This window comes from Simochromis diagramma, unplaced genomic scaffold (assembly GCF_900408965.1).
Source record: "Simochromis diagramma unplaced genomic scaffold, fSimDia1.1 OVJJ01000474.1, whole genome shotgun sequence".
NCBI classification, from domain to species: Eukaryota; Metazoa; Chordata; class Actinopteri; order Cichliformes; family Cichlidae; genus Simochromis; species Simochromis diagramma.
In genome coordinates, this window is record NW_024387298.1 from 87,343 (window position 1) to 110,237 (window position 22,895).

General features: G+C 41.3%; 1 protein-coding gene across 7 annotated transcripts in view; it reads right to left on the reverse strand.

The window, feature by feature from the left end:
• LOC120716526 (BOLA class I histocompatibility antigen, alpha chain BL3-6-like) overlaps positions 1 to 22,489 on the reverse strand; it is a 48,284-nt gene extending 25,795 nt beyond the window's left edge. For 3 of the 7 annotated variants that reach the window (XM_040004038.1, XM_040004039.1, XM_040004036.1), the window contains exons 1-7: positions 22,298 to 22,485; positions 17,147 to 17,422; positions 4,497 to 4,787; positions 3,569 to 3,853; positions 2,965 to 2,994; positions 2,554 to 2,589; positions 1,976 to 2,008 (exon numbers count right to left, since the gene is read on the reverse strand). In XM_040004038.1, coding sequence (XP_039859972.1) covers positions 1,976 to 2,008; positions 2,554 to 2,589; positions 2,965 to 2,994; positions 3,569 to 3,853; positions 4,497 to 4,787; positions 17,147 to 17,422; positions 22,298 to 22,352 — 1,006 coding nt within the window. In that variant the 5' untranslated portion in view covers positions 22,353 to 22,485. Of the gene's footprint in view, positions 1 to 1,975; positions 2,009 to 2,553; positions 2,590 to 2,964; positions 2,995 to 3,568; positions 3,854 to 4,496; positions 4,792 to 4,979; positions 5,253 to 17,146; positions 17,423 to 22,297 lie in introns of those variants that run through there. The other 4 variants (XR_005691970.1, XM_040004040.1, XM_040004037.1 and 1 more) reach the window with 3 other exon arrangements.
• Positions 22,490 to 22,895: the final 406 nt, after the last annotated feature.

Genomic DNA, 22,895 nt, shown 5'->3' on the forward strand with positions numbered 1-22,895 from the left:
ATGCATCCATCCATCCATCATCCATCCATCATCCATTAATCATCCATCCATCCATCCGTCCATCATTTTGGAAGGATATGATATTGAAAAAAACAATCACCCATTGTATGTATAAATATGTCAACTCGTATTGAAATTATAAATATCGTGCCAGCCTTGTTGATATACGTTTCTTGTGTATTGTGTGGAATATGTGATGAGGAGAATTAGGTAAATATGTGGGATTAATAAGATGTTGAGCAGGGGTAGGAGTTAATAAGTATGTGTATACTTCTTCCTACTCCTTTTCAGACCAAACAATTGTTATTTCATGTTAGACGAATGTGTTTTATTTTATTATATTTCTTTTTTGCTTGTCTGTACAAATACGCGTGTGTGTGTGTATATCTACACATATATTCGTATCCGTAAACAAAAGTACATGTAGACAAGTATATATTGTTTTTTTGTTTTTTGGTTGTTTGTTTTATTATGTCTGAAATAAATAAAGATACAATACAATACAATACAATCATCCATCCATCCATCCATCCATCATCCATTCATCCATCCATCCATCCAGCTATCCATCATCCATCCATCCATCCATCCATCCATCATCCATCCGTCCATCCATCATCCATCCATCCATCCATCATCCATTCATCCATCATCCATCCATCCATCATCAATCCATCCATCATCCATCTATCCATCATCCATCCATCCATCCATCCATCCATCCATCATCCATCCGTCCATCCATCATCCATCCATCCATCTATCCATCCATCCATCCATCATCCATCCATCCATCCATCATCCATCCATCCATCATCCATCCATCCATCATCCATCCATCCATCATCAATCCATCCATCATCCATCTATCCATCATCCATCCATCCATCCATCCATCATCCATCCGTCCATCCGTCCATCATCCATCCATCATCCATCCGTCCATCATCCATCCATCCATCAATCCATCCATCATCCATCATCCATCCATCATAAAATGATCCATCCATCATCCATCAATCCATCCATCCATCCATCCATCATCCATCCATCCATCATTCATCCATCATAAAATCATCCATCCATCCATCCATCCATCCATCAATCTATCAATCCATCCATCCATCCATCATCCATCCATCCATCATCCATCCATCATCCATAATCCATCATCCATCCTTCATAAAATCATCCATCCATCATCCATCCATCCATCCATCCATCCATCATCTATCCATCCATCCATCATCCATCCATCCATCCATCCATCCATCATCCATCCATCCATCCATCCATCCATCCATCCATCCATCCATCATCCATCCATCATCCATCCATCCATCATCCATCCATCCATCCATCCATCATCCATCCATCCATCATCCATCCATCCATCATCCATCCATCATCATCCATCCATCCATCATCCATCCGTCCATCATCCATCCATCCATTTTCCATCCACCCATCATCCATCCATCCATCCATCATCCATCCATCCATCCATCCATCATCCATCTGTCCATCATCCATCCATCATCCATCATCCATCCATCCATCATCCATAATCCATCATCCATCCATCATAAAATCATCCATCCATCATCCATCCATCCATCCATCATCCATCCATCCATCCATCCATCCATCATCCATCCGTCCATCATCCATCATCCATCATCCATCCATCCATCATCCATCATCCATCATCCATCCATCATAAAATCATCCATCCATCCATCATCCATCCATCATCCATCCATCCATCATCCATAATCCATCATCCATCCATCATAAAATCATCCATCCATCCATCCATCATCCATCATCCATCCATCATAAAATCATCCATCCATCCATCCATCAATCATCCATCATCCATCCATCATAAAATCATCCATCCATCCATCCATCATCCATCCATCCATCGGTACAGAGAGAGGAGAGAGATCACATGTAGAGCAGAGAAACTTACTTGTTGGAGGATCAAGACCAACAGAAGGCCGACCTGTTTAAAACCACAGAGTTAAAGAAAGATTTGAAACACACGACTTCATTTTAGCACAAACATGAAAACATGAATCCATCCTGGTTTATATCTGAGCTTCAGGCTGCTGCTGTGATGTTTGGGGATATTTTTGGGCCTCTTAGTCCCAACTCAGCACGGCTGAAACAGCACAGCCTGCTCAGTGTTGTTACTGAGCATGTCCATCCCTTTATCACCACAGTGTTTCACCCTCTGATGGCTGCTTCCAGCAGGATAACACACCATGTCACAAAGCTCAGATCATCTCAAACTGGCTTCTTGAACATGACAATGAGCTCAGCGTACTCTCGGTCACATGTTGTTGTGTTACAGCCTCAATCAAACACAGATTAAACTCATTTTTCACTTCAACGTTCTCCACACAATACCTGATAAAGCACTGTGAACACTGTCCAGATGCTGTGTGTGGAAAGATTAGATTTAAGCAGGTGGTTGTAATGTTATAGCTGATCAGTGTGTGTGTGCAGAGAGAGCTCAGATCTAGAGAAGAGAAATGAAGCACTTACTTTTACTTGGAGTGGGAACCACAGCAGAAGGTCCACCTGTTAGAAACACAGAGTTCATCTTTCTCAGTTAACTTCGGTGATTACTTCCTCCATTCCTACAAAACTGCTCAAAGAAGTCCTGCCGGTCAGGTTTCAGAGCTCATCACAGCACAGAATCAGCTTTAGTGAAGGTTACAAATGATCTTATATTAATGCCCTCGTGGTACCGTATCACCCATTAGAGCACTTTGCTGTCAGACTGTGGGCTTCCTTTGGTTCCTCCAGTATTTAAAGTAGGACGGTAGAAACAGGCTTCTCTGTACACAAGCTGTCATCACCAACAAAGGCTTTTGTACAAAGTAATAAAATAGTCTCAGTAAGCATGTTCAACAGTTATTTTACCTGCTGCATGTCGAGAGCAGAGACACTTACTTGTTGGATGAACAACAACAGAAGGTCCACCTGTTAGAAACACAGAGTTAAACGACACCGAACAACATCAAATATTTGAATGAATGAAATTAAAATTTATTTTGGAATCCAGTCTGTTTTCTTTTTTGTAAACACATCTTGAAAAACATCTATTATTTTATATTTGCTCAAACATATCAAGCATAAATACATCAATCGAACCTTCCAGGTCAGACCTCGTCACAGGCAGTGTTGTTTTGTCTTGTTCACACAAATATTTCCCATTTTAAATATTTCTCTTTTTATCTGAACTGCTCAGAATTTAAATATTCTTAATAAACATTTTGAAATAAAAATAAAATGTAATTCATTTGCCAATTTCTGGTTTGTGAGTATGTGTTCATCTTCATCCATATGTTAGCAGTGTGTGTGATTTGGTGGCCTGGGGCTACATGTAAAGTTTCACTCAGAGCCACCAAACTCCTACTTAAGGAAAAATGATGTACAATTCCACACAGTGAATCTTAGGACCTGAATATACTAATAACCACTTCTGAATTCAAACACAGGTCTAAAGAAATGAAAACAGAAAAGTCTGAAAAATGACAAAAAAAAAGTTTCTCACCCCAAACTCTGGTAACGCTCACAGCAGATGCCTCATGAACGACTTCACAGCTGAGCGCAGACAGGTCAGACCTTAAAACCTCCACACGGTCTCTCCTCTGGAAGGTGTGGTCTTCATTGGGAAGAACTCCTGAGCTGATCAGGCCGTCGTCTGCAGTCAGGACGCTCTCATTCTTTTTCATCCTCAGGACGACGTCTGCTGGGTAGAAACCTGTGGCGAGGCAGGTCAGCACCACGTCTGCATCCACTCTGGAGGTCTTTGCATACAGGGACACCTCGGGTGGAGCTGGAGGAGGAAATGTAAAGAGGTGTGTATCTCCTCAGCTATCACTGCAAACAGGAACCATTCAGGTTTCTTTGACGATCACCCCTAACGACTGAGCACAGCTGTGGCAGACGTGTCGCACGCTGACGTTTAGTTTGTGGCTTCCACACAAAATGCTTTCACATCTGTAGTCTCACATCTGGAGCTGAACGTCACTGAGCACTCGGAGAGACGCTCGTTTATCTCGTCTCTGTGACTTTTTTATCCACCAGGTGTTTCTGTAGGTGAACACCTGCCGTGTGGGGGGAGGGCGCAGCGAGGTAGTACAACGCCAGTTTGAAGATCAAAAGTGAAGAGGCAGTTTATGACTGCTTACTGATTTTGCTGATAGGTAGTCGTGTGTTCTTTCATTTATATTGAGCTGTAAATCTGCATTACTGCTGCCATCATGAGACTGTTGTGTCCAAATAAAGGAGGAAACATTTAACTCACAGGAAAGTTTAAGCTTTTTACATTTATTTGACCTGAACTTAGAAAAGTTGGAAGTTTAACTGAAGGTTCTTGGATTTCTGAATGTTATTGAACCATAATCACACACTAAGCCTCCTCTATGAAGTCTAATAAGAATAAATATCAAAATACAGAAACTAGATGTCATACATACAGGTGTTTCGTGGCTGCTGTTGTTCATAATTCAAGAACTTGCTCAGCCAATCGATGCACTCGTTCTCCAGGTATCCCTTGGTGTACTCTTTCAGCACCTGGACGCCGTCCCACTTCCTCTTGGTGGCTTCTGCCTCCGGAATCGGAGCGACCCAGACTCCGTTTTTATCATCGAAGGACAGGAAGTCGTTTCCATCGTAGGCGTACATGTCCACGCCTCGGACAAACCTGAGCGTGCCGTCAGGCTGCGTCTCACCCTCACAGCCCACCATCCACTGAAGAACGTGGAGGTCTGGAAGCAGGAGGGTGAAATAAAGGAAGAACAAACAAAGGACAAGGAAATGAAGATTCAGAGGAGACGAGATGAGGAAGCAGGAACAACTTGTTCCTGACCTGAGGAACCTGATCTCAAATGGAAGCATTTTTCAATTAAAATGTTATTTTGTTGATGTCATGCAGGTCCTTCAGCTTTCGAGGGTCTGACCTGAGTCATTCTGTCTCATTCGCTCCATCAGGATGCCGATGTTGACCTTGAACCACTGCTGCTTGCTCTTGCGGGACTGTGTGCCTTTATCCCAGTAATCAGCAGGTAAACGCTCTCTCATCCACTCCTGTCTGGGAACTTTCACCTGATTCTCGCTGTCAAAGTAGTCGATCATCTTGTCGTCCAGCAAACCCATGGCTGTGAACTGGTGGATGCCCGGGAGGCCGACAGGTTTGGAGAGCGCCGTGTAGATGTAGGTGAGGGAGTGAGTGTCTGAAAGTCACACAGGAGGAAATGTTTTTATTCCAGCCAGCTGAGAAAAACCATCTGAATATTTCCATCCACTATGAATCAGGAAGCTTTGCTCTTTGGTATTTTAGTCAGTCCCTGATAAACAATCAGTTGATGAACTTGTTCTTTTCTTGGAAAAACTAGGATTGTTTAATGTGACCGTTCTGAGACTCGACCCATCGTTCTTCTGTTCTTGCTTCTTTTCTCGTGACTGTTTCCAGAACACAAGCTGCACTCTGAGGTGAGCCTGTATCTGTGTCTCAGCTTCATGCTTCAGCTCCAGCTCTTCCCCACCACAGAGAGGATGACCATGACACAAATTTCTGACTGTCAAGTCCTCCTCCTACGGTCCCCTGCATGGATGGCAGGGGGGCTGGCCCATGACAATCAAGGCCAAAGACCCTCACTGATGAGCCCCTCCCCAAGGCCCGAGCCTCCCAACCCTGTCCTGACGGAGGCATCATGGTCCACTGCTGTGGAAAACATAACTCCTTGAGGTACAAACCCCTCCCCAATGATAAGGTTGTGATTCATACATGAGTAAAGATCTCTGTTTGTATGCTGACCAAAAATGTCATGTTTCTGTTGTGTAAAGATTTTAGTGACATACTTAAATATGTAGACACAAAGACAAAAGTCTGTGGACCGACTACAGCTAATCTAAAACCCCACCTTAAGAATGTGCCTGGATACTAAAACAGCATCAGCAGAGCTCTGACACCAGGTTGAAGATGACAACAGGTGAGTAAAGAGCATTTTAATCCAGTGGTGCTGACCTGTTGATAAGTGCTGATGCTAACACGAGACCTGGAGAGAAGAACAAACTGAAACTGATCATTTACACACAAGTGGAATTTCAGCAAGTGAACCAAAGGAAACAAGTGCATCAGAGGTCGTGTGCTCAGTACCAGAGTGGGGATGACTAAAGGAGCTGCTGCTGAGCTCTGCAGTGGTAACACAGTTTTGTGTGATCAAGTTGTGCGTTAATGAACCTCGAAGTGTTATTTCTTTTGGTTGGTTAATTGGCATGATACTGATTATACTTAACCAGTGCATGTTAAAATTATGCCTCAGTGCTTTGATACCATGTTGTTGGATTATTTAGTACTAAGTTAGTAGCAGTGACCATCCAGCTGTATTAGGAATGAAGGACTTTTCTATTGTTTAGTTGAACTGTTGCTAGTTTGCCATATTTGTGCCTTACTAGTAACAACTTGTAAGACATGTGCGGTTTAGCCAATTTATCTTCTACAGTGACCCCTTGTGGACATTATGAGATATTGCTTGTGTTAATAGATGATGTGTTGTGATTGTTTTCCTAGCTATCTATGACTCTACTCATTGTAGAATTACCTGTTTCTGTTCCCAGAAAACCATGCTCAGAGTCGCACATACTGTGTACTATACAACAATAAGTTCAAGTATGGCTGCACTGAGTTTGGATTAAGCCTGGCAAGCACTTTGATGGAAACAATCTTAATGAAAGAAAGTTAACCCAACTCCTGGACTGCTGCAGTCCTGCTAACAGAAGACTTAGCCCAGACTTTTATACCCAGCATTCCAGTATATATATATTCCACAGTAAGTGTGACAAATAACGCACTAACATCAGTGTTAGTAAAGACTGTGGAAATTAGAAGCAGCACTCAGGTCATCTCAGGATGGACTAACACGGAGTTTTCTCTCGGTCCGTGGGGACAGTTACAGACAGGGAACATCTCGTGAAAACTATTTCCTCCTTTGTTTTTAACTTTTTTAGCTCCAGTTTTATTTTGAGGTATCTGATGTGGCGTAATCTAACCTGTTTTATTGTGAAAGGTTTAACAGGAAGTGAACGTCGGTAAACCGGTGTTCTAACAAAACACCCTACTTGTGTTACTGCGCGTGCGCACAACTCAAAACGGCCATGTCCGATGGAGGCATAAACCACGTAAGGTAGCTCGGATTGATAGACGTGACTGTAAATTTACGCCATGGAAGGACGTTTGACAGGTTTCCACTTAGCAACCGTAGCCCTTTAGACCCCATAATGTTAAACAGGCCGCCTGGAATGACTTCGTAGTTTTAGCTGTAAAAGTGTCATAAAGTCTGAGGATGTGCTTTTGTCCCTTTTCTCAGGAATACCACTTCTTTCAACATCTGGTAGTTGTTTTGTTTTACTGAATGTTATAAGTGTGTAATAAGGGAGTAATAACGGGAACACACACAATGAAAGTGACATTTTGCAGATTTTTACTGAATGGAAGCACTCAGATTGTACGTGAATCAAAGATTTAGAATTAGCAATTTGAACTTTGAACTATGAAACACTAAACAACAACAAATATGTGAACTTTGACCCTGTAGTTTGTTTCTGGGGGTCTTTTTTCTAAGCCCAGGCGTTTTTAGCCCCTGGTGGAACTCCAAAGATCAGTTCCTTACAAGCTGCAGACAAAGGACATCTGCTGTGATTGGTTGGGGTGAGAGAAGGAAGACAGGATAAAGACATGCTGTGGAAGAGAGACAGAGGTTAATAACAGATATGATTCAATGCAGAGAGGTCTGTTAATACATAGTGAGTGAGAAAGGTGACTGGAAAGGAAACACCCAATGCATCATGGGAATCCCCGGCAGCCTACGTCTATTGCAGCATAACTAAGGGAGGATTCAGGGTCACCTGTCTCAGGGCGATGCTGAAAAACTAGTTCATGTATCACACAGCGGAAAATTGTGTTCTTATATTTTGTTTTGGATCAGACTGTGTGTTGGTACATAGTGTTGATTTTATTGTGATATTTATATTGTGTATTTTAGTGTAGTTGCACAATATTCTTTTAATCCACTGTGGACTAAGGGGACAGTTGTAGGCACCTGTGAGGTGGGGGCGTTCCCCGAGGCGGCCTATCAGCCACCAAACAGACCTGTTGAGGGGGATAGTGAGCGCAGAGACGGAGAGAGCGACGCACGAAAGGTGAGCAGAAAGGGGGGAATTTTAGCATATGGGAAACATTTGTTTAGCCTTTGTTTTGATAGTATGTAGTTATCTCTGCCGGCAGGGTTTTTTTTAGCGTATTTTTATTGTATAGGGGGGATTTTAAACTGTATTTGTAATTCTGGCTGTGTTTGTTTCCATGGAAATAAATGGTGTGTTTAAGGCCAACTTAATCTCTGTGCCCTGAGCGCTGACCCACTCACTCCCCTTCCTCTTGTATGTGAACAGACTTTGTGGTGAAGATTTAGATCCACACATGCATTTATTACTTCCAGGCTGGACGACTGTAATTCATTATTATCAGGAAGTCCTAAAAACTCCCTGAAAAGCCTTCAGCTGATCCAAAATGCTGCAGCAAGAGTCCTGACAGGGACTAGAAAGAGAGAGCAGATTTCTCCTGTTTTGGCTTCCTGTTAAATCCAGAATTCAAAATCCTGCTCCTCACATACAAGGTCTTAAATAATCAGGCCCCATCTTATCTTAATGACCTTGTAGTACCATATCACCCTATTAGAGCACTTCGCTCTCGCTCTGCAGGCCTACTTGTTGTTCCTAGAGTATTTAAAAGTAGAATGGGAGGCAGAGCCTTCAGTTTTCAGGCCCCTCTTCTGTGGAACCAGCTTCCAGTTTGGATTCAGGAGACAGACACTATCTCTACTTTTAAGATTAGGCTTCAAACTTTCCTTTTTGCTAAAGCATATAGTTAGGGCTGGACCAGGTGACCCTGAATCCTCCCTTAGTTATGCTGCAATAGACGTAGGCTGCCGGGGATTCCCATGATGCATTGAGTTTTTCCTTTCCAGTCACCTTTCTCACTCACTATGTGTTAACAGACCTCTCTGCATTGAATCATATCTGTTGTTAATCTCTCTCTCTCTTCCACAGCATGTCTTTATCCTGTCTTCCTTCTCTCACCCCAACCAATCACAGCAGATGGCCCCGCCCCTCCCTGAGCCTGGTTCTGCTGGAGGTTTCTTCCTGTTAAAAGGGAGTTTTTCCTTCCCACTGTCGCCAAAGTGCTGCTCATAGGGGGTCATATGATTGTTGGGTTTTTCTCTGCATCTACTGTACAATATAAAGCACCTTGAGGTGACTGTTGTTGTGATTTGGTGCTATATAAATACAATTGAATTGAGTTGAACTGTCAGAGGCCATAAGAAGATCATTTGTAACCTTCACTAAAGCTGTTTCTGTGCTGTGATGAGCTCTGAAACCTGACTGAAACTCTTCAAATAAGCCTCTGCAGATGATCTGTTAGCTGTCACAGATGGGACAGACATGGCTGGGGGATAGGAAAGGAAGAAAGATGAAGGAAAAGAAAAACAGACAGGAAGGAGGACAGTGAGAAAGGGCACTTGAAAAGAAAAAAAAATTTAAGGTGAGGGGAGATAGGCCTCCAAACTTTGGACGGCCTGAGATGTTCCCAGAGAGGTGGAGAGGTGAGTTATATTCTTTAACTTAGTTACAGCACTTTCAGAAAGACATCTACTGTGATAAAGTCTACTCTTCACCGCTGTGTAATCAATTATTGTAAATGTAAATGTTATCAGGAAATGATCAGACAGGAGAGGGTTTTCAGGAAACACTGTTAAATGTTCAGTTTCTATGCCATATGTTAAAACAAGATCTAGAGTGTGATTAAAGTGGTGGGTGGGTTCTTTTACATTTTGAGAGAAGCCGATTGAGTCTAATAACAGATTAAATGCCATGTTGAGGCTGTCATTTTTAGCATCTACATGGATGTTAAAATCACCCACAATAATTATTTTATCTGAGCTCAGAACTAAATTAGATAAAAAGTCTGAGAAATCAGAGAGAAACTCTGTGTAAGGCCCAGGTGGACGATAGATGATAACAAGTACGACTGGTTTCTGAGTTTCACAGCTGGGGTGGACGAGGCGAAGCATCAGGCTTTCAAATGAATTAAAAGTCTTACACTTTCTTATTCTTATATTTTTTATTACAGAAAAAATAGAAACAAACAAGTGAAATTTTTATTTTTAAATGGGGAAAAAAGAGTAAACAGAATAACTTTTTTAAAGAAAGAACACAAACTCTGAAAGAACTTTTCTACACAATCTTCAAATATACGATGCTTTACATCCATTATTGTTAGCAGTAAACGCCCACACAATGGAAGACATTTCAGGATTACAAGATGAATTTGAGTCTTACAGCAAATATTTCACTGATTCATCCACAGACAGTTTCATTATGTGGACTGAACCTTTTACTGGAAAGTTCAAACTTAAAATCTAGAATATAATTAAAGCATCTTATCCAGTAAAGTAATCCTAGCTCGTGCTGAATAAAAGCAGAAATTATCTTGGAAACAGAACTTTTCAAATTAAGAGCTTACATGTAAATGCAAGAAAATAGTGAAACATTACATATTTTACAGATTTCTGCCCTAAATTTCCCACAGAAAAAGTTTCTCTATTTTCAAACAAAGTTTCACTGCAAATGAATATTTAAGGCACAATAAAACATTAAATGTATTTACACAGACAGACTTTAGTTTTTGTAATCATCTAGAAGTTCACTCAATTTGGCTGAAAACTCATAAAAGCCATAAGGGAAAAAAAGGAGATAATCAGTTTATGCCACGCCCCCATTACAATGATCACACCAGAGTATCTAAAATCATTTAATTGTCATGAACATCTGAGGTCTCGCTGTTTGTAAAGGTCTGATTCATTAAGCCAACTCATAGTGAAAGGGTTAAAGCACCAACCTTCACATTACATTTATGCTTTGTTTAGTATGCAACCATTTTATTTTATGTATTCACTTTAAATATTATGATATTTTAATTGCATTTCTCCTACATAAAAACATTATATGCATTAACAGACGTCACACTCTACAACATTTTCTTCCACCTGTCTGGAGATGTTTCCTGCAGAGGCAGCAGGCGTGACTGCTGAGCTCCGCCCACTTTATCAGATGCAGACTTTAGCGTCTGCTTCGTGTCCAATCTGTATGAAACTACAACAGGCTGAAGTTTGTGTCTTATTTTATTCTCACAGGTGCATAAACCAGTGACAATGTTTCAAATATCGACACAAACATGTTTTCAGATTTATGATTTACTCTAAAAGTTTCAAACTTAATTTTTTTCCCTGTAGTTTCTTAAACTGGATCAAACCTGACTCATATAAATTTTGCTGTCGTGAAGGTTCAGATTGAGGCAGCATGAACACTTTTAAAACCCATTTCATGGAAAGCTAAAGAACCACATTATACCTCAGATTTTTAATCTGTAAAGTGCAAAATAAATTTATATATTTATTATTTTTAATTATTGTAGCCTGTATGCCAATAATCTAGTTCATGCGAGCCTTGAAACTTGATGTAGCCGAAGATTCAGGATGACTCCTGGGCCTGACCTTGTTTGTCAGAATCAGCTGCAGAGAGGAGCAACAGTATTATTTTACATGTAGAGTAACAGCAGGTTCTCAGTGAGGGACGCACCAACTTAAACTCTCATGTGTAATCACACTGAACTTTTTTTTTAACTTTAAATCAGTTAAATATAACAAAGACTTCAACAACAGAAACCTACTGATATGTATTAGAAAATGTAAAAGTCCAAAATAAAATAAATAAATAAAAAATGAAAAAGTCATCACATTCATTTGACCTCATCTCACTTCACTTTAATCGGTCTTTACAGCTCACTGCTCTTATTTACACTCACACTAGTGTCTTCTTTCAAATAAAGTCTCTAAAGTTTGAAAGGGAACAGAGAAACTGAAAGGGGAAGCATCGTTGTCACCTGAGCTTCATACTGACATCAGCTGAGTGTGAACAAAGTTTGCGATACAATAAAAACTAGCTGTGGCTACAATGTAGCTGCCATCACCAGTGTGTGAATGTGTGGATGACTGGATGTGTAAAGCGCTTTACAAATACAGACCAGTTACCATTTAGCCTGTGTTAAAGTGTAAATCTGTGAAGTGCATCAGAGATACTTACAAGAGACACCAGAGTCAGCGTTGCTGGAGTTAGACACTTTGTCAAGAGACTCTGTGAAGGAGGAAAAAAGTAATCAGCTGCAACATGAGCTTAAAATGTATCAGTCAATACCACAGTACAGGATAATGTGACTCATATTATACAACACAGAGCAGCATGTTAGCTGAGGGACACTTACTGTCACTGCCTGTGAGAAGTTCGGTTTCCCCATCCTTCCCATCTTTAGCATCAGCCTTCTTATCTACATTAACTGCTACACTTCCTGTAAAGACAACATACATTGTGAGCTACATGAAGCAAAACAGCAAACTTTAGCAACACACTGATGTGATGCTGGTGATCGTTCTGATGGGACGGTCGTTCCTTTCATTGATTACTGCAGTTTCTCACAGGCTAAGGTCATGTAGTTAAGAGTGGGACAGAATAGACCGGGTTATATTTGTAGTCATAATTTAACCCTTTAAGACCTACCATAGAACCAAGTCCACCAGAGCTTATATTATATGTTTACATGCTGTGGAGCCATTTTTGGGAGCATTTCAAGTTGCTATACATCAATACAACCATTATAGCCCAAATTTTAATAATATGTCTGCATTAAGTGCATAGTAATTACATAAATTGCAAAAAAGTGCAATAAACTACAAAAAAAAATTGAAAATCGTTTTTGCTTTTTTAACATATATTTGTAGTTAGAGAAATTTAAAAGGCTTATCCCTCAAAACTGTAAATACAAAAAAGTTGCACAAAATAGTTTCCCACCACAGGAAATTTATTTTAAGTGTCTTCATAGTTTTATTTTTGAAATACACCAATTTTTATATACTGCAGGAAAAACGAAAATAAATATTATACTGCAAATTTGCAAAGAAGCAGCATCTGCATCAAAATAAACTATTTCCAGCAGTGCAATATGAGTCCTAAGCATCCCAGAAACGACACAGAAAGGCATAAAGTCAAAGATAACTTTTAAAAAGAGCAGTATAGGCTCTGAGGGCCTGATAGTAAAAAGGACTACATTTCCGCAAAAATGACGTCACTTCCGGTTTCGGGCAGGTAATGGCGGAAATGCAAAAGTTCGCGCTGACGTCTATTCCAACGTAGGAAGTGTTATGAACAGCTGATCGGATCGGCACAGCGTGTTTCTGGAATATTATGTTTTTGTTGCTGCAAGTGGTTTTTATGCAGTTTTTGCAAAGCTTTATGTGGAAGGAAACCGTGACCGAGGACAAGCTGATGGCATAAGATGCAAGTACAACTCCTCCGGTTTCATATGCAAAAAAAAATTTTTGCGCTAGCTTACGTGGTTGCAGAGCTACCGGGATTTAAAAATAGTTACGCAAAACAGAGCGTGCCCGCTCCGATCGGCTGTAAAGGGTTAAAGATAAACGTGGGAATTCCCCAGTGTTCTTGAACACCTCACATCAAAGGAACGTGGAGGAAAGCCTGCAGGAAAGGAGTCGACGTTCCTAAAAACCTTTTTGTTCCAATTCAGAAAGTAAAAAACATCCACGTCACACAATTTTTATTCACCATTATCAATAAAAAGTTATCAAAGTTTCATTTTAATGCAACAATGACTCTCATAGAAATTTGTTTCACTGGTCCTCTACATCCCACTCTGTGCCCCACAGATGGAGAACGACTGCCCTGATATATATCTATATATTTAGATATATATATCTATATAAATAAATAAATAAAAGACCCATCTCCTACAATCTACTGGGCCTTAAACTAAACTGTTATGTGTATCTGAGGAAGGAGAAGGAAACACGTACCACTGCTGGAAGCTGCAGGCACAGGAACAACTACACACACACAGAAAATATTAATATTAACTTCAATAAACTATTTTGTATAAATCTTTGTAGGGTGGGAGGGGCACCTACCATTTAGCAGAGGTGTGCTTGCAATGCCATTACCAACTACACACACACACACACACACACACACACACACACACACACACACACACAAGTTAGTTCTGTTGTTTCTTTTATTTATGAACTGCAGGTTAAAATCAGCTTAAAGGTTTTCAGCTGCTGCTGTATAAATATTATTATCACATAAACACTTTAAATATCAGAAACATTGACATTTAACAACATCCAGAGCAGAGAAATAAAGAGCTTACCTGACATAGGAGCATAAATAGTCTTTATTCCAGCTGATAAATACAAATGATAGAAAGACAAAATGACACATTTTTATTCAGTCAGTGCTTCATGTTTGATTCTTTTGATCTGTGTTCTTATAAAAAGTCATTTTCACACAAATGTTAAAGAGCAGTGACTCCACAGAGGAACTGAAAGTCAAAAGTACGTCTGACTTTTTCTTGTGTTTGTTTCATAAAGTGAAACTGAGCAGCTGTCACAGAGGAACCTCTGCACACACCTGACAGCAGCCATGTTTCAACTGTCGGGCTCATCCAGATATTAGGAGCTTTATACTGAACACAGGTAGCCATGAGCCTGGCTGCTCTAACCTTTCTCCTCATGCTTCAAGTTTCTGTCTCCTCCACTCTGTTTGCCTGTTCACCTCCTCTGTGCTACACTGAACAAATACTAATCTGTTAAAGGTGTTAATGGATGGACTCAGACTGACTCGAGTCTCCGAGCATCAAACTTTATAAGACAGCAAAATAAAGATGTTACCTTTGTTGTTGCTGGCTCCACGTTTGCGTCCTGTAAAGAGACGTAACACAGACTGTCAGTGATGATGGATGAACTCAGTGGTTTGTTCTACATGCAGATGTGTCTGAGTGGAGACGGTGGAGGAAACGAGCTGCACACTATCAGCAAACATCAATCATTTCTGTTCTGCACAGAGAAACTACATTTATGTCCCAGAGGGCTCAAAGTTATTGGATCAGAAGCTGCAGACAGGAAAGTCTGACATCATGTCACATGACTGTGACCTTTGACCCCCTCATGGAGTCCTAATAAAATACTAAGTGAAGTGTTTGAAGGCTGAAGGACTGGAGCAGCTGATATTCAACATTTCTTACATTCATTTCAATGATTTTCTTCATGTGTTTCAAATGTGATGATCAGTAACAGCTCCATGTCATCACTGTCTGAGACCAGGACAGTTTCATTTTTACAGGACACAAAGTCAAACATTTTAACTCCACTCAACAGTAATTACACACAACAGCACACTGGACTTACTAAGAAAGCATTTTTTGTACAAGTATATCAGACAGGCAGCAATAGCAACAAGAGCAACCACAGCCAAGGCTCCTCCCACTGCAGCAGCAATCGGAGGTCCACATCCAGGATTCAGTGGAAGGTCACCAATTTCTGAAACACAGACACAAGCTTCAGGTTGAGGGCACTGTCAGTTATTTGCTGCTGTTTGTTACTGAGATGTAGATTTGAAGCCACAGTCATGATGGAGTCAGTGATCTGACAGCAGTGATGTGGAGCAGCAGCAGGAGGTCAGTGAGAGGGGACGGCACTGAAACTGTTCATATCTGCAACTATTCAGTGATGCTCTGGAGGAGATCACTCCTCTGCTTCTTCAGGGCTGCAGAGCTGGGCTACATGTGACATGCTAGCTTAGTTCTAGATGGACTGACATGGATCTGACCTCAGGACTGTGATCAGGACAGAATGATGCAGATCTGCTGGACACAGAGGAGCTCCAGGCTCTGACTGAAGAAACAGAGTTATGATCAACAACAGAGGCAATAAATAAAGTTTCTTACTCCAAGTCTTTGTAACATGCACACCAGTCGGCTCATGAACGACTTCACAGCTGAACTTTGACAGGTCAGACTTCAGAATCTCCACATGGTCTCGTCTCTGGAAGGTCTCATCGTTATTTGGAAGACCTCCTGAGCTCATCAGGCCGTCCTCTTCAGTGAGAACACGTCCGTTCCTTTTGATCCTCATGATGATGTCTTTTGTGTAGAAGCCTGTGGCGAGGCAGGTCAGGATGAGGTTTGTCTCCACTCTGGACTTCTTTGCAAACACAAACACCTCAGGTGGAGCTGGAAGCAGGAAATGGAAAACTGTGTCACCACATGTGGTAACTGTAACACTGATTAACTCATGGAATCAGCTGGTACCTTCAGTACTTTGTTACAGTAAGACTTTCCACGATGCAGTGAATATCGTGCATACAAACAGACGGCGGGGCTCACTGCCTTTGTAACAGCAGTCGTTAAACATGTGGTGTTAATAATAATGAAGGCTGTGCTCTATTTAGTCAACACCTGGGTTTGCTGACTGCTTCATGTCCAAATGGCTGCCGTTTGGCTAATCAGGGTCTATTGTCTCAGAACTATACTTTATCATTTATACTTTAATTACACTCAGTTATGATTCGACTGGAACGGCAGAGTCTGGAGTTCCATTTAAGACTTTAAAAGTTTAATCTTTTCCAGACGGTGCTGAATGGATGTGCACGTGAGGATGTAGGTGTTTGACACTTTAGTCATTTGGATTTAATTTGTGAATATTATTAAACCGTAACAATATTCAACACTTTCTGTAAGGCTTGGCATGTGTGGACTAATAATACTAATATTTATGACAAACATACATTTCTGTTCGAGCTGCTTCTGTCCATAACCCACAAACTTGCTCAGCCAATCGATGCACTCGTTCTCCAGGTATCCCTTGGTGTACTCTTTCAGCACCTGGACGTTGTCCCACTTCCTCTTGGTTAGTTGTGCCTCCGGAATCGGAGCGACCCAGACTCCGCTTCTATCATCGAAGGACAGGAAGTCGTTTCCATCGTAGTTGTACATGTCCATGCCTCGGACAAACCTGAGCGTGCCGTCAGAATTTGTTTCAGCCTCACAGCCGTGCATCCACTGAAGAACGTGAGGGTCTGAAGGAAAGAAAGAGGACACCATGATGTGTGGGTCAGGATTAATCAGGCCTTGCTTTGTCACTGAAATAAAGCAAAGACTTACTGGTTGAGTCATTCTGTCTCATTCGCTCCATCAGGATGCCGATGTTGACCTTGAACCACTGCTGCTTGCTCTTGCGGGACTGTGTGCCTTTATCCCAGTAATCAGCAGGTAAACGCTCTCTCATCCACTCCTGTTTGGGAACCTTTGCCTGATGCTCGCTGTCAAAGTAGTCGATCATCCGGTCGTCCAGCAAACCCATGGCTGTGAACTCGTGGATGCCCGGGAGGCCGACAGGTTTGGAGAGCGCCGTGTAGATGTAATGGAGGGAGTGTTTTTCTGAAATCCCACAGGTAGGAAAACACACAATATTAATTTATTTATGTGTGACAGCTGAGAAGCAGCAGCAGACCAGACACGTGCATTGAAGTTGTTTTCCTGACAATTAAAATTAAAGTAACAACAGCTGCTTACTGACCATCTGTAACATTCAGTCAGAGGCTGTGTCCCAATCCAGCGACCGCACGCGCTTTGAGACCTATTACATCACAGCGACGCGGCGACAGCTGTCCCAATCCGAAGTGTACACTAAACGCATCCTCCAAATGTGCCGTCGATTTACCCAAATATCAAGCGTGGTCCGGTGCACGCTTCGTGGTCCCATATATCCCACAATTCATAGCGCGGCGGTGGGTGTGGATAATTTTGCCGCAAAATACGGCAGAAGGGAGCGGCCGAAGAGTGAACTGTCAGAAGTAAGTACTGAATATGACGTCACTTATTTATGTGCGAATGTTTAATAATGAAGAACATTAAAACATTGCTGTTGGCCACATGTCGGCAAAGTTATGTGACATTAGTGACGTTTGTACTTTCAGTGTTAACTTGGTTGTAAAGCCTCTACTTCTAAATATATTTATAGTCGACCTTAATCTCACAGAGAATCTGATGATTTCATGGATAATTAAAGTCAGTCATATATCCACAAACACAACAAGCTGAAAGTCAGTGATGCTGCTCGGTTTGCAGTCCTGAACATCACGGCACCAGCAGGATTCACTGCACTGTTAATGTTAGCTATGTTATATTGCTGCCTCTGTTCGGTGGTGTCGAGCCAAACGGACTTTAACGTGTGTTTGAACGAGCTGACGGTTCACTCGTTAAGCTGAAAGAAAGATGCTTTAATCACAGCAGTCACACATGTGTCCACTGCACCATCTGGAACTCTTCTTGTTTCGTAATAACACAAACACTAAATCCTCCTGTTTGTAGCAGTGTGTACACTTGAGACTGTCACCTGTCTGTCTGTCCTGCACTCTCTCTCTGTTTCTTTCTCTCTGATTGTGGAATAAAAGTATGAACATGTGTTTATAAGTTACACTTGTGTTTGAATCCTGCAGCTTATCACACATTTGATGTCCATGTGTGACGACTGCAAGTGTCCAGAGTGAGGACAGACTGAGGGACCCACTGCTGCACATCATCTGTGAGGCTTTGCAGCCCTGATGATCCACCAGGACAAACTCAGCAGTGTGTGAGGAAGAGGAGGAGGAAGAGCCAGCAGCAGCTGACAGATGGAGAGAATAGACAGACTGTTCCCTGTTTGTGAAGGACTGCTAGGAAAGTTTAACATAACTGTCTGTGCTGAATCAGTCTTATTAGGTAATGTTCAAATAATGTGATCATCCCAGTGTTTCCAGTGTGGGAGAAAGTACTCAGAGTACTCAGGGCCTTCAAGTTACACACTATGAAAGGCAGCAACAACTTTAATGTTCAGAAACCTAAAGTCTGTATCAGCAGCAGAATGGAGCTAAAATAAATGTTTGTTTCAGTTCTATGAAGCTTTGAGTATTTTGGATCAGTAGCTGCTGTGTGTGTTGCATCATATTGCTGTAACTGTTTATATGCTTTATATATTCTGAGCTAAGTTGATCTATAGTGTTACATCATATTCTATAAGGATGTTATGTGTTTGTAGACTTTCTGCCCAGTTTGACCCATTTAGCAGAAGTCAGCCTGTTTAAGGCTCTGATATCTATTCTGTGTGACTTACAGCAGTTATGACATGGTCTGATTTTCTCACCCAATAAAGGAATATTTACTATATCAGTCTACTCTTCATTCTATCAGACACAGTTATCACAGCTCGTACATTTTAAATGGCCAAATTAGCCAAATGTAATAATGCCAACATAGTAAATGAACAATATTTGTCTTTTATATATGATACATCTATAGATACACTGTCACCGTCCCATTTCACAGGCCTCTCACTGCCTCACTTCTCGTACTTGTAGTGCGCCGACGCGTGCGGTCGCTGGATTGGGGCACAGCCTGAGTTCAAACTAAAGCTGTTTTCAGTTTCTGTTCTCGGCTGTGTGTAGACGTCAGTGCGCTGCACCTGATCTACAAACCTGACTGATGTTTAAAGGCAGAGCAAAACACTTCCTCCTCTCGCTCGGCCTTCAGTTAGCTCACGCTTACAAACACTTGCGCTGTTTTACGAGTTTCGGTACAAACGTGGTTTGGTGTTTAACATAACTGTGGTGCATGAAGCTGGACACTCTGGTGACAGTGGCGGAGAAGAGGAGAAAGAAGCTGCTGGACATTATGGACAATGCTGGACATCCTCTGCATGTGGTCATAAACAACCAGAGGAGTCTGTTCAGTACCAGGTTGCTCCTCTCAAAGTCTCGGACCAACAAACTCCTCGCTGGAGGGGAAACAGGAGGACGAAGGAGGGCGAGAACAACGAAGCTGCAGTGTTTTTTATATTCAACTGTGCAACAATCACTGTGCAATAGACTCACAATAGTTGAAATGTGCAATGGACTGTGGCGGTCTAGATCTCATCAATGAGATGTGTGACATCTACACTCAGCCCAGAGTTTTAAATAAAATGGTGCCGAGTTATTTAAACGAACTCCTCAACGTGTATGACCCCAAAAGAGCGCTGAGATAATCGAGATGCTCTCAGCACAACCAAGGTCTTGATGGAAGCACAGAGGAGATCGGGCCTTCGCAGCAGCACCCAGACTCTGGGATAATCTGCCACAGGAGATTCGTACTTCAGAGTCGATTTAATCTTTTCAATCGCATCTTAAAACTCACTTTTTTACTTTGGCTTTTAATTCGAGTTCAGCATGAGCACCATCAGGCCTGTTTTAAGTTCTTATTGTTAATTCACTGTCTTCTTATTGATCTCTATTTGTTTCTCTATTGTTTTCTCTTGTTTTTAACCGATTGTGAAGCACTTTGGTCGACTGTTGTTTTTTTTAAACGTGCTATAGAAATACATTTTGAATTGAATTGACTATATTTCACTAGTATTCCCCTTTATCCCCATTATATGTTCTGTATTTACATATGTGTATACATGTATATATGCTATATTTATGCTTATTTTCATACTCTCTCACTCCCCTTGTTTTGGTATTCCAACTCTGTAACGTGCAACTTCTGTCGGTGCTACTGGAAACTGAATTACTCGGAGGAACCCACCCGAGGGATTAATAAAGTTTTATCTAATCTAATAAAGTTAGATAATTCTCTGCTGAACGGAAATTTTCTATATGAAAACACTGTTCATTCAGTTGTTAAAGAAAATAGAGACAGCTCTGACAACAACGATGATTCCACGCAGAACAAGCGCTAGAGTCCAGTCTGGATGTTTAAGTTAACCGGTGACAGTCACAGAACATTATGTCAGGTTATATTAATGAACTAAACCTGAAGAAAACTGACAGAAAATCTTACAAAACTATTGAAAATATTTAAAAAATTAAAGATATTATTCTTAGTCTCTCTGTTTGGTTACTGCAGAGCCAGCTTCGGTCCACTCACAGCAGAATGTGTGCGCCACCATCAGTCAGCTGCAGGTACTGCAATCTGTTTATATCTTCTTACGTCACCCAATCAATGCTCCTATTATTATTATTATTATTATTATTATTATTATTATTATTATTATTATTATTATTAATAACACCCACAATAACATCAAAACCAATAAAAACTAAGAAAATATGTTTCAACTTTAAAAACTAAACTGAATTTAAAACGTATCAAAATAATGAACAAAGGAAACTAGAATAACAGCGAGGCAGACTTGACTGAGAGAAACTCAGATTATTGTCACATTTTCTTACTAAATGTAAAAAATAAATAAATGTAATAAAATGAATCATCACTTGTTACAATAATTAAACAGTTTTCCTCAGCACGAGCTGTTCTCCTGGTAAAGAGATCATCGTAACATCCCTGTGTAAACGTCAAAAACGTCACCTCAGACCTGAAACAACATCAGCACAGCAATAATTCGTTTCATTTAAAAGTTATACCTTTGATTTCAGCTTTGATCAGCAGCTCTGACCTCAAACCCACAGAGACACGAGTGACGTGTTTCTGTCAGCGTGAAAAAAAAAAACCCTGCAGTGTCTCAGGTGCGTTCACTGAATGTGGGGAAATGTTCTTAATTCAACAAAAGATTTGATTTTCAAATCTCGCACCTGTCTCAGGCAAGCAGGAAAACAAGTTGTTTACAGTAAACTCTGAGATGCTTCTGACTGGTCGTCACGTCACAGATATGATAATGATGCGATCAGTCCGGCTCAGCAGCATCAGCTCACAGCGACACACCTGTTCTTACCTGTTTACTGAGAACTGACGAGTGTCAGGACAAGTTTTACAACCGCGAACACAAGTCCGCTGCTATAAACCAGAGGACTCTAACCTGTATTATCGCACTGGTTAACACACACACACACACACACACACACACACACACACACACACACACACAGTTTACAGCCGTGATCTTCAGTCAGCTTTGAAGTTTTCAGGTTTTGAACTCAACACTTCATATGAAACTGTCTGATCTTAAAACACAGCCAAGAATTTAAATGAAAAACTTAAATCCATAAAATGTTCAGTATTTGTGTCTGTAAGTGTTTCTCTGTGGGCCTCAGCAGACCCGCGACCGCAGCTGAACTTGAGAAACTCCTGGGAGGATTAAAGCGCTTTCTTATTTCCCACTTTCACACACCTGGTGTACAGAGTCACGCCACGGCACAAAAACACCCCCCAAAAACTTTTTTTGCAGATTAATTAAACTAAAATCGTCGTCTGAACTTTTGTTTTTCTGCGACGTCACAGTCCGTTTTTACTTTCGGTTTGGACCCGCTCCGCTAGCGTCGGTAAAAAGCGCAAACTCACCGCAGTTTACGGTCAGCGCCGTCCCCAGAAGGACCAACACCGCGAACAGGTTCATCGTGACTCCGAATCAGACCCTCTGCTCGGTAAAAATCTCAGATTTATCCGCTTTTCGGTCGGAGACGTCCTCCCCGCGTCCTTCCTGAAGTGATCGTCTCTATTTCCTGACTCTGTCTGCTCACTGCTGCATTCACGGCCGCTCGTAAACCACAGACGCCTTCAAGTCACGCCCACCTGCTGGCCTCGATAGCGTTTACGTAACTGACAAAGGCGAGAGAGCAGGTAGAACCAACGGAGCTCAAACTGTCCCACAAACTGCATTTATTTATTTTATCACAGAGACAGAAGCTTCCGGTTTGAGTGGTTGAAAAGACCCCAAACGTCCCCGACTGGAAGGATTTCACAAACTTAAGAAGCCGAGCTGAGTTTTTTTAACGCAGTCCAGACCACCAGGACCTGAAGGACCGACAACACGGACACCTTCACCTCAGTGCTCACTGATCAGTCTGAAAAACTCAGGACACAGACACAAACAGAGAAACAGGATTCACTATTTACTCAAAGTCTACCCTGGAAATAAACAATTATTATTATTATTATT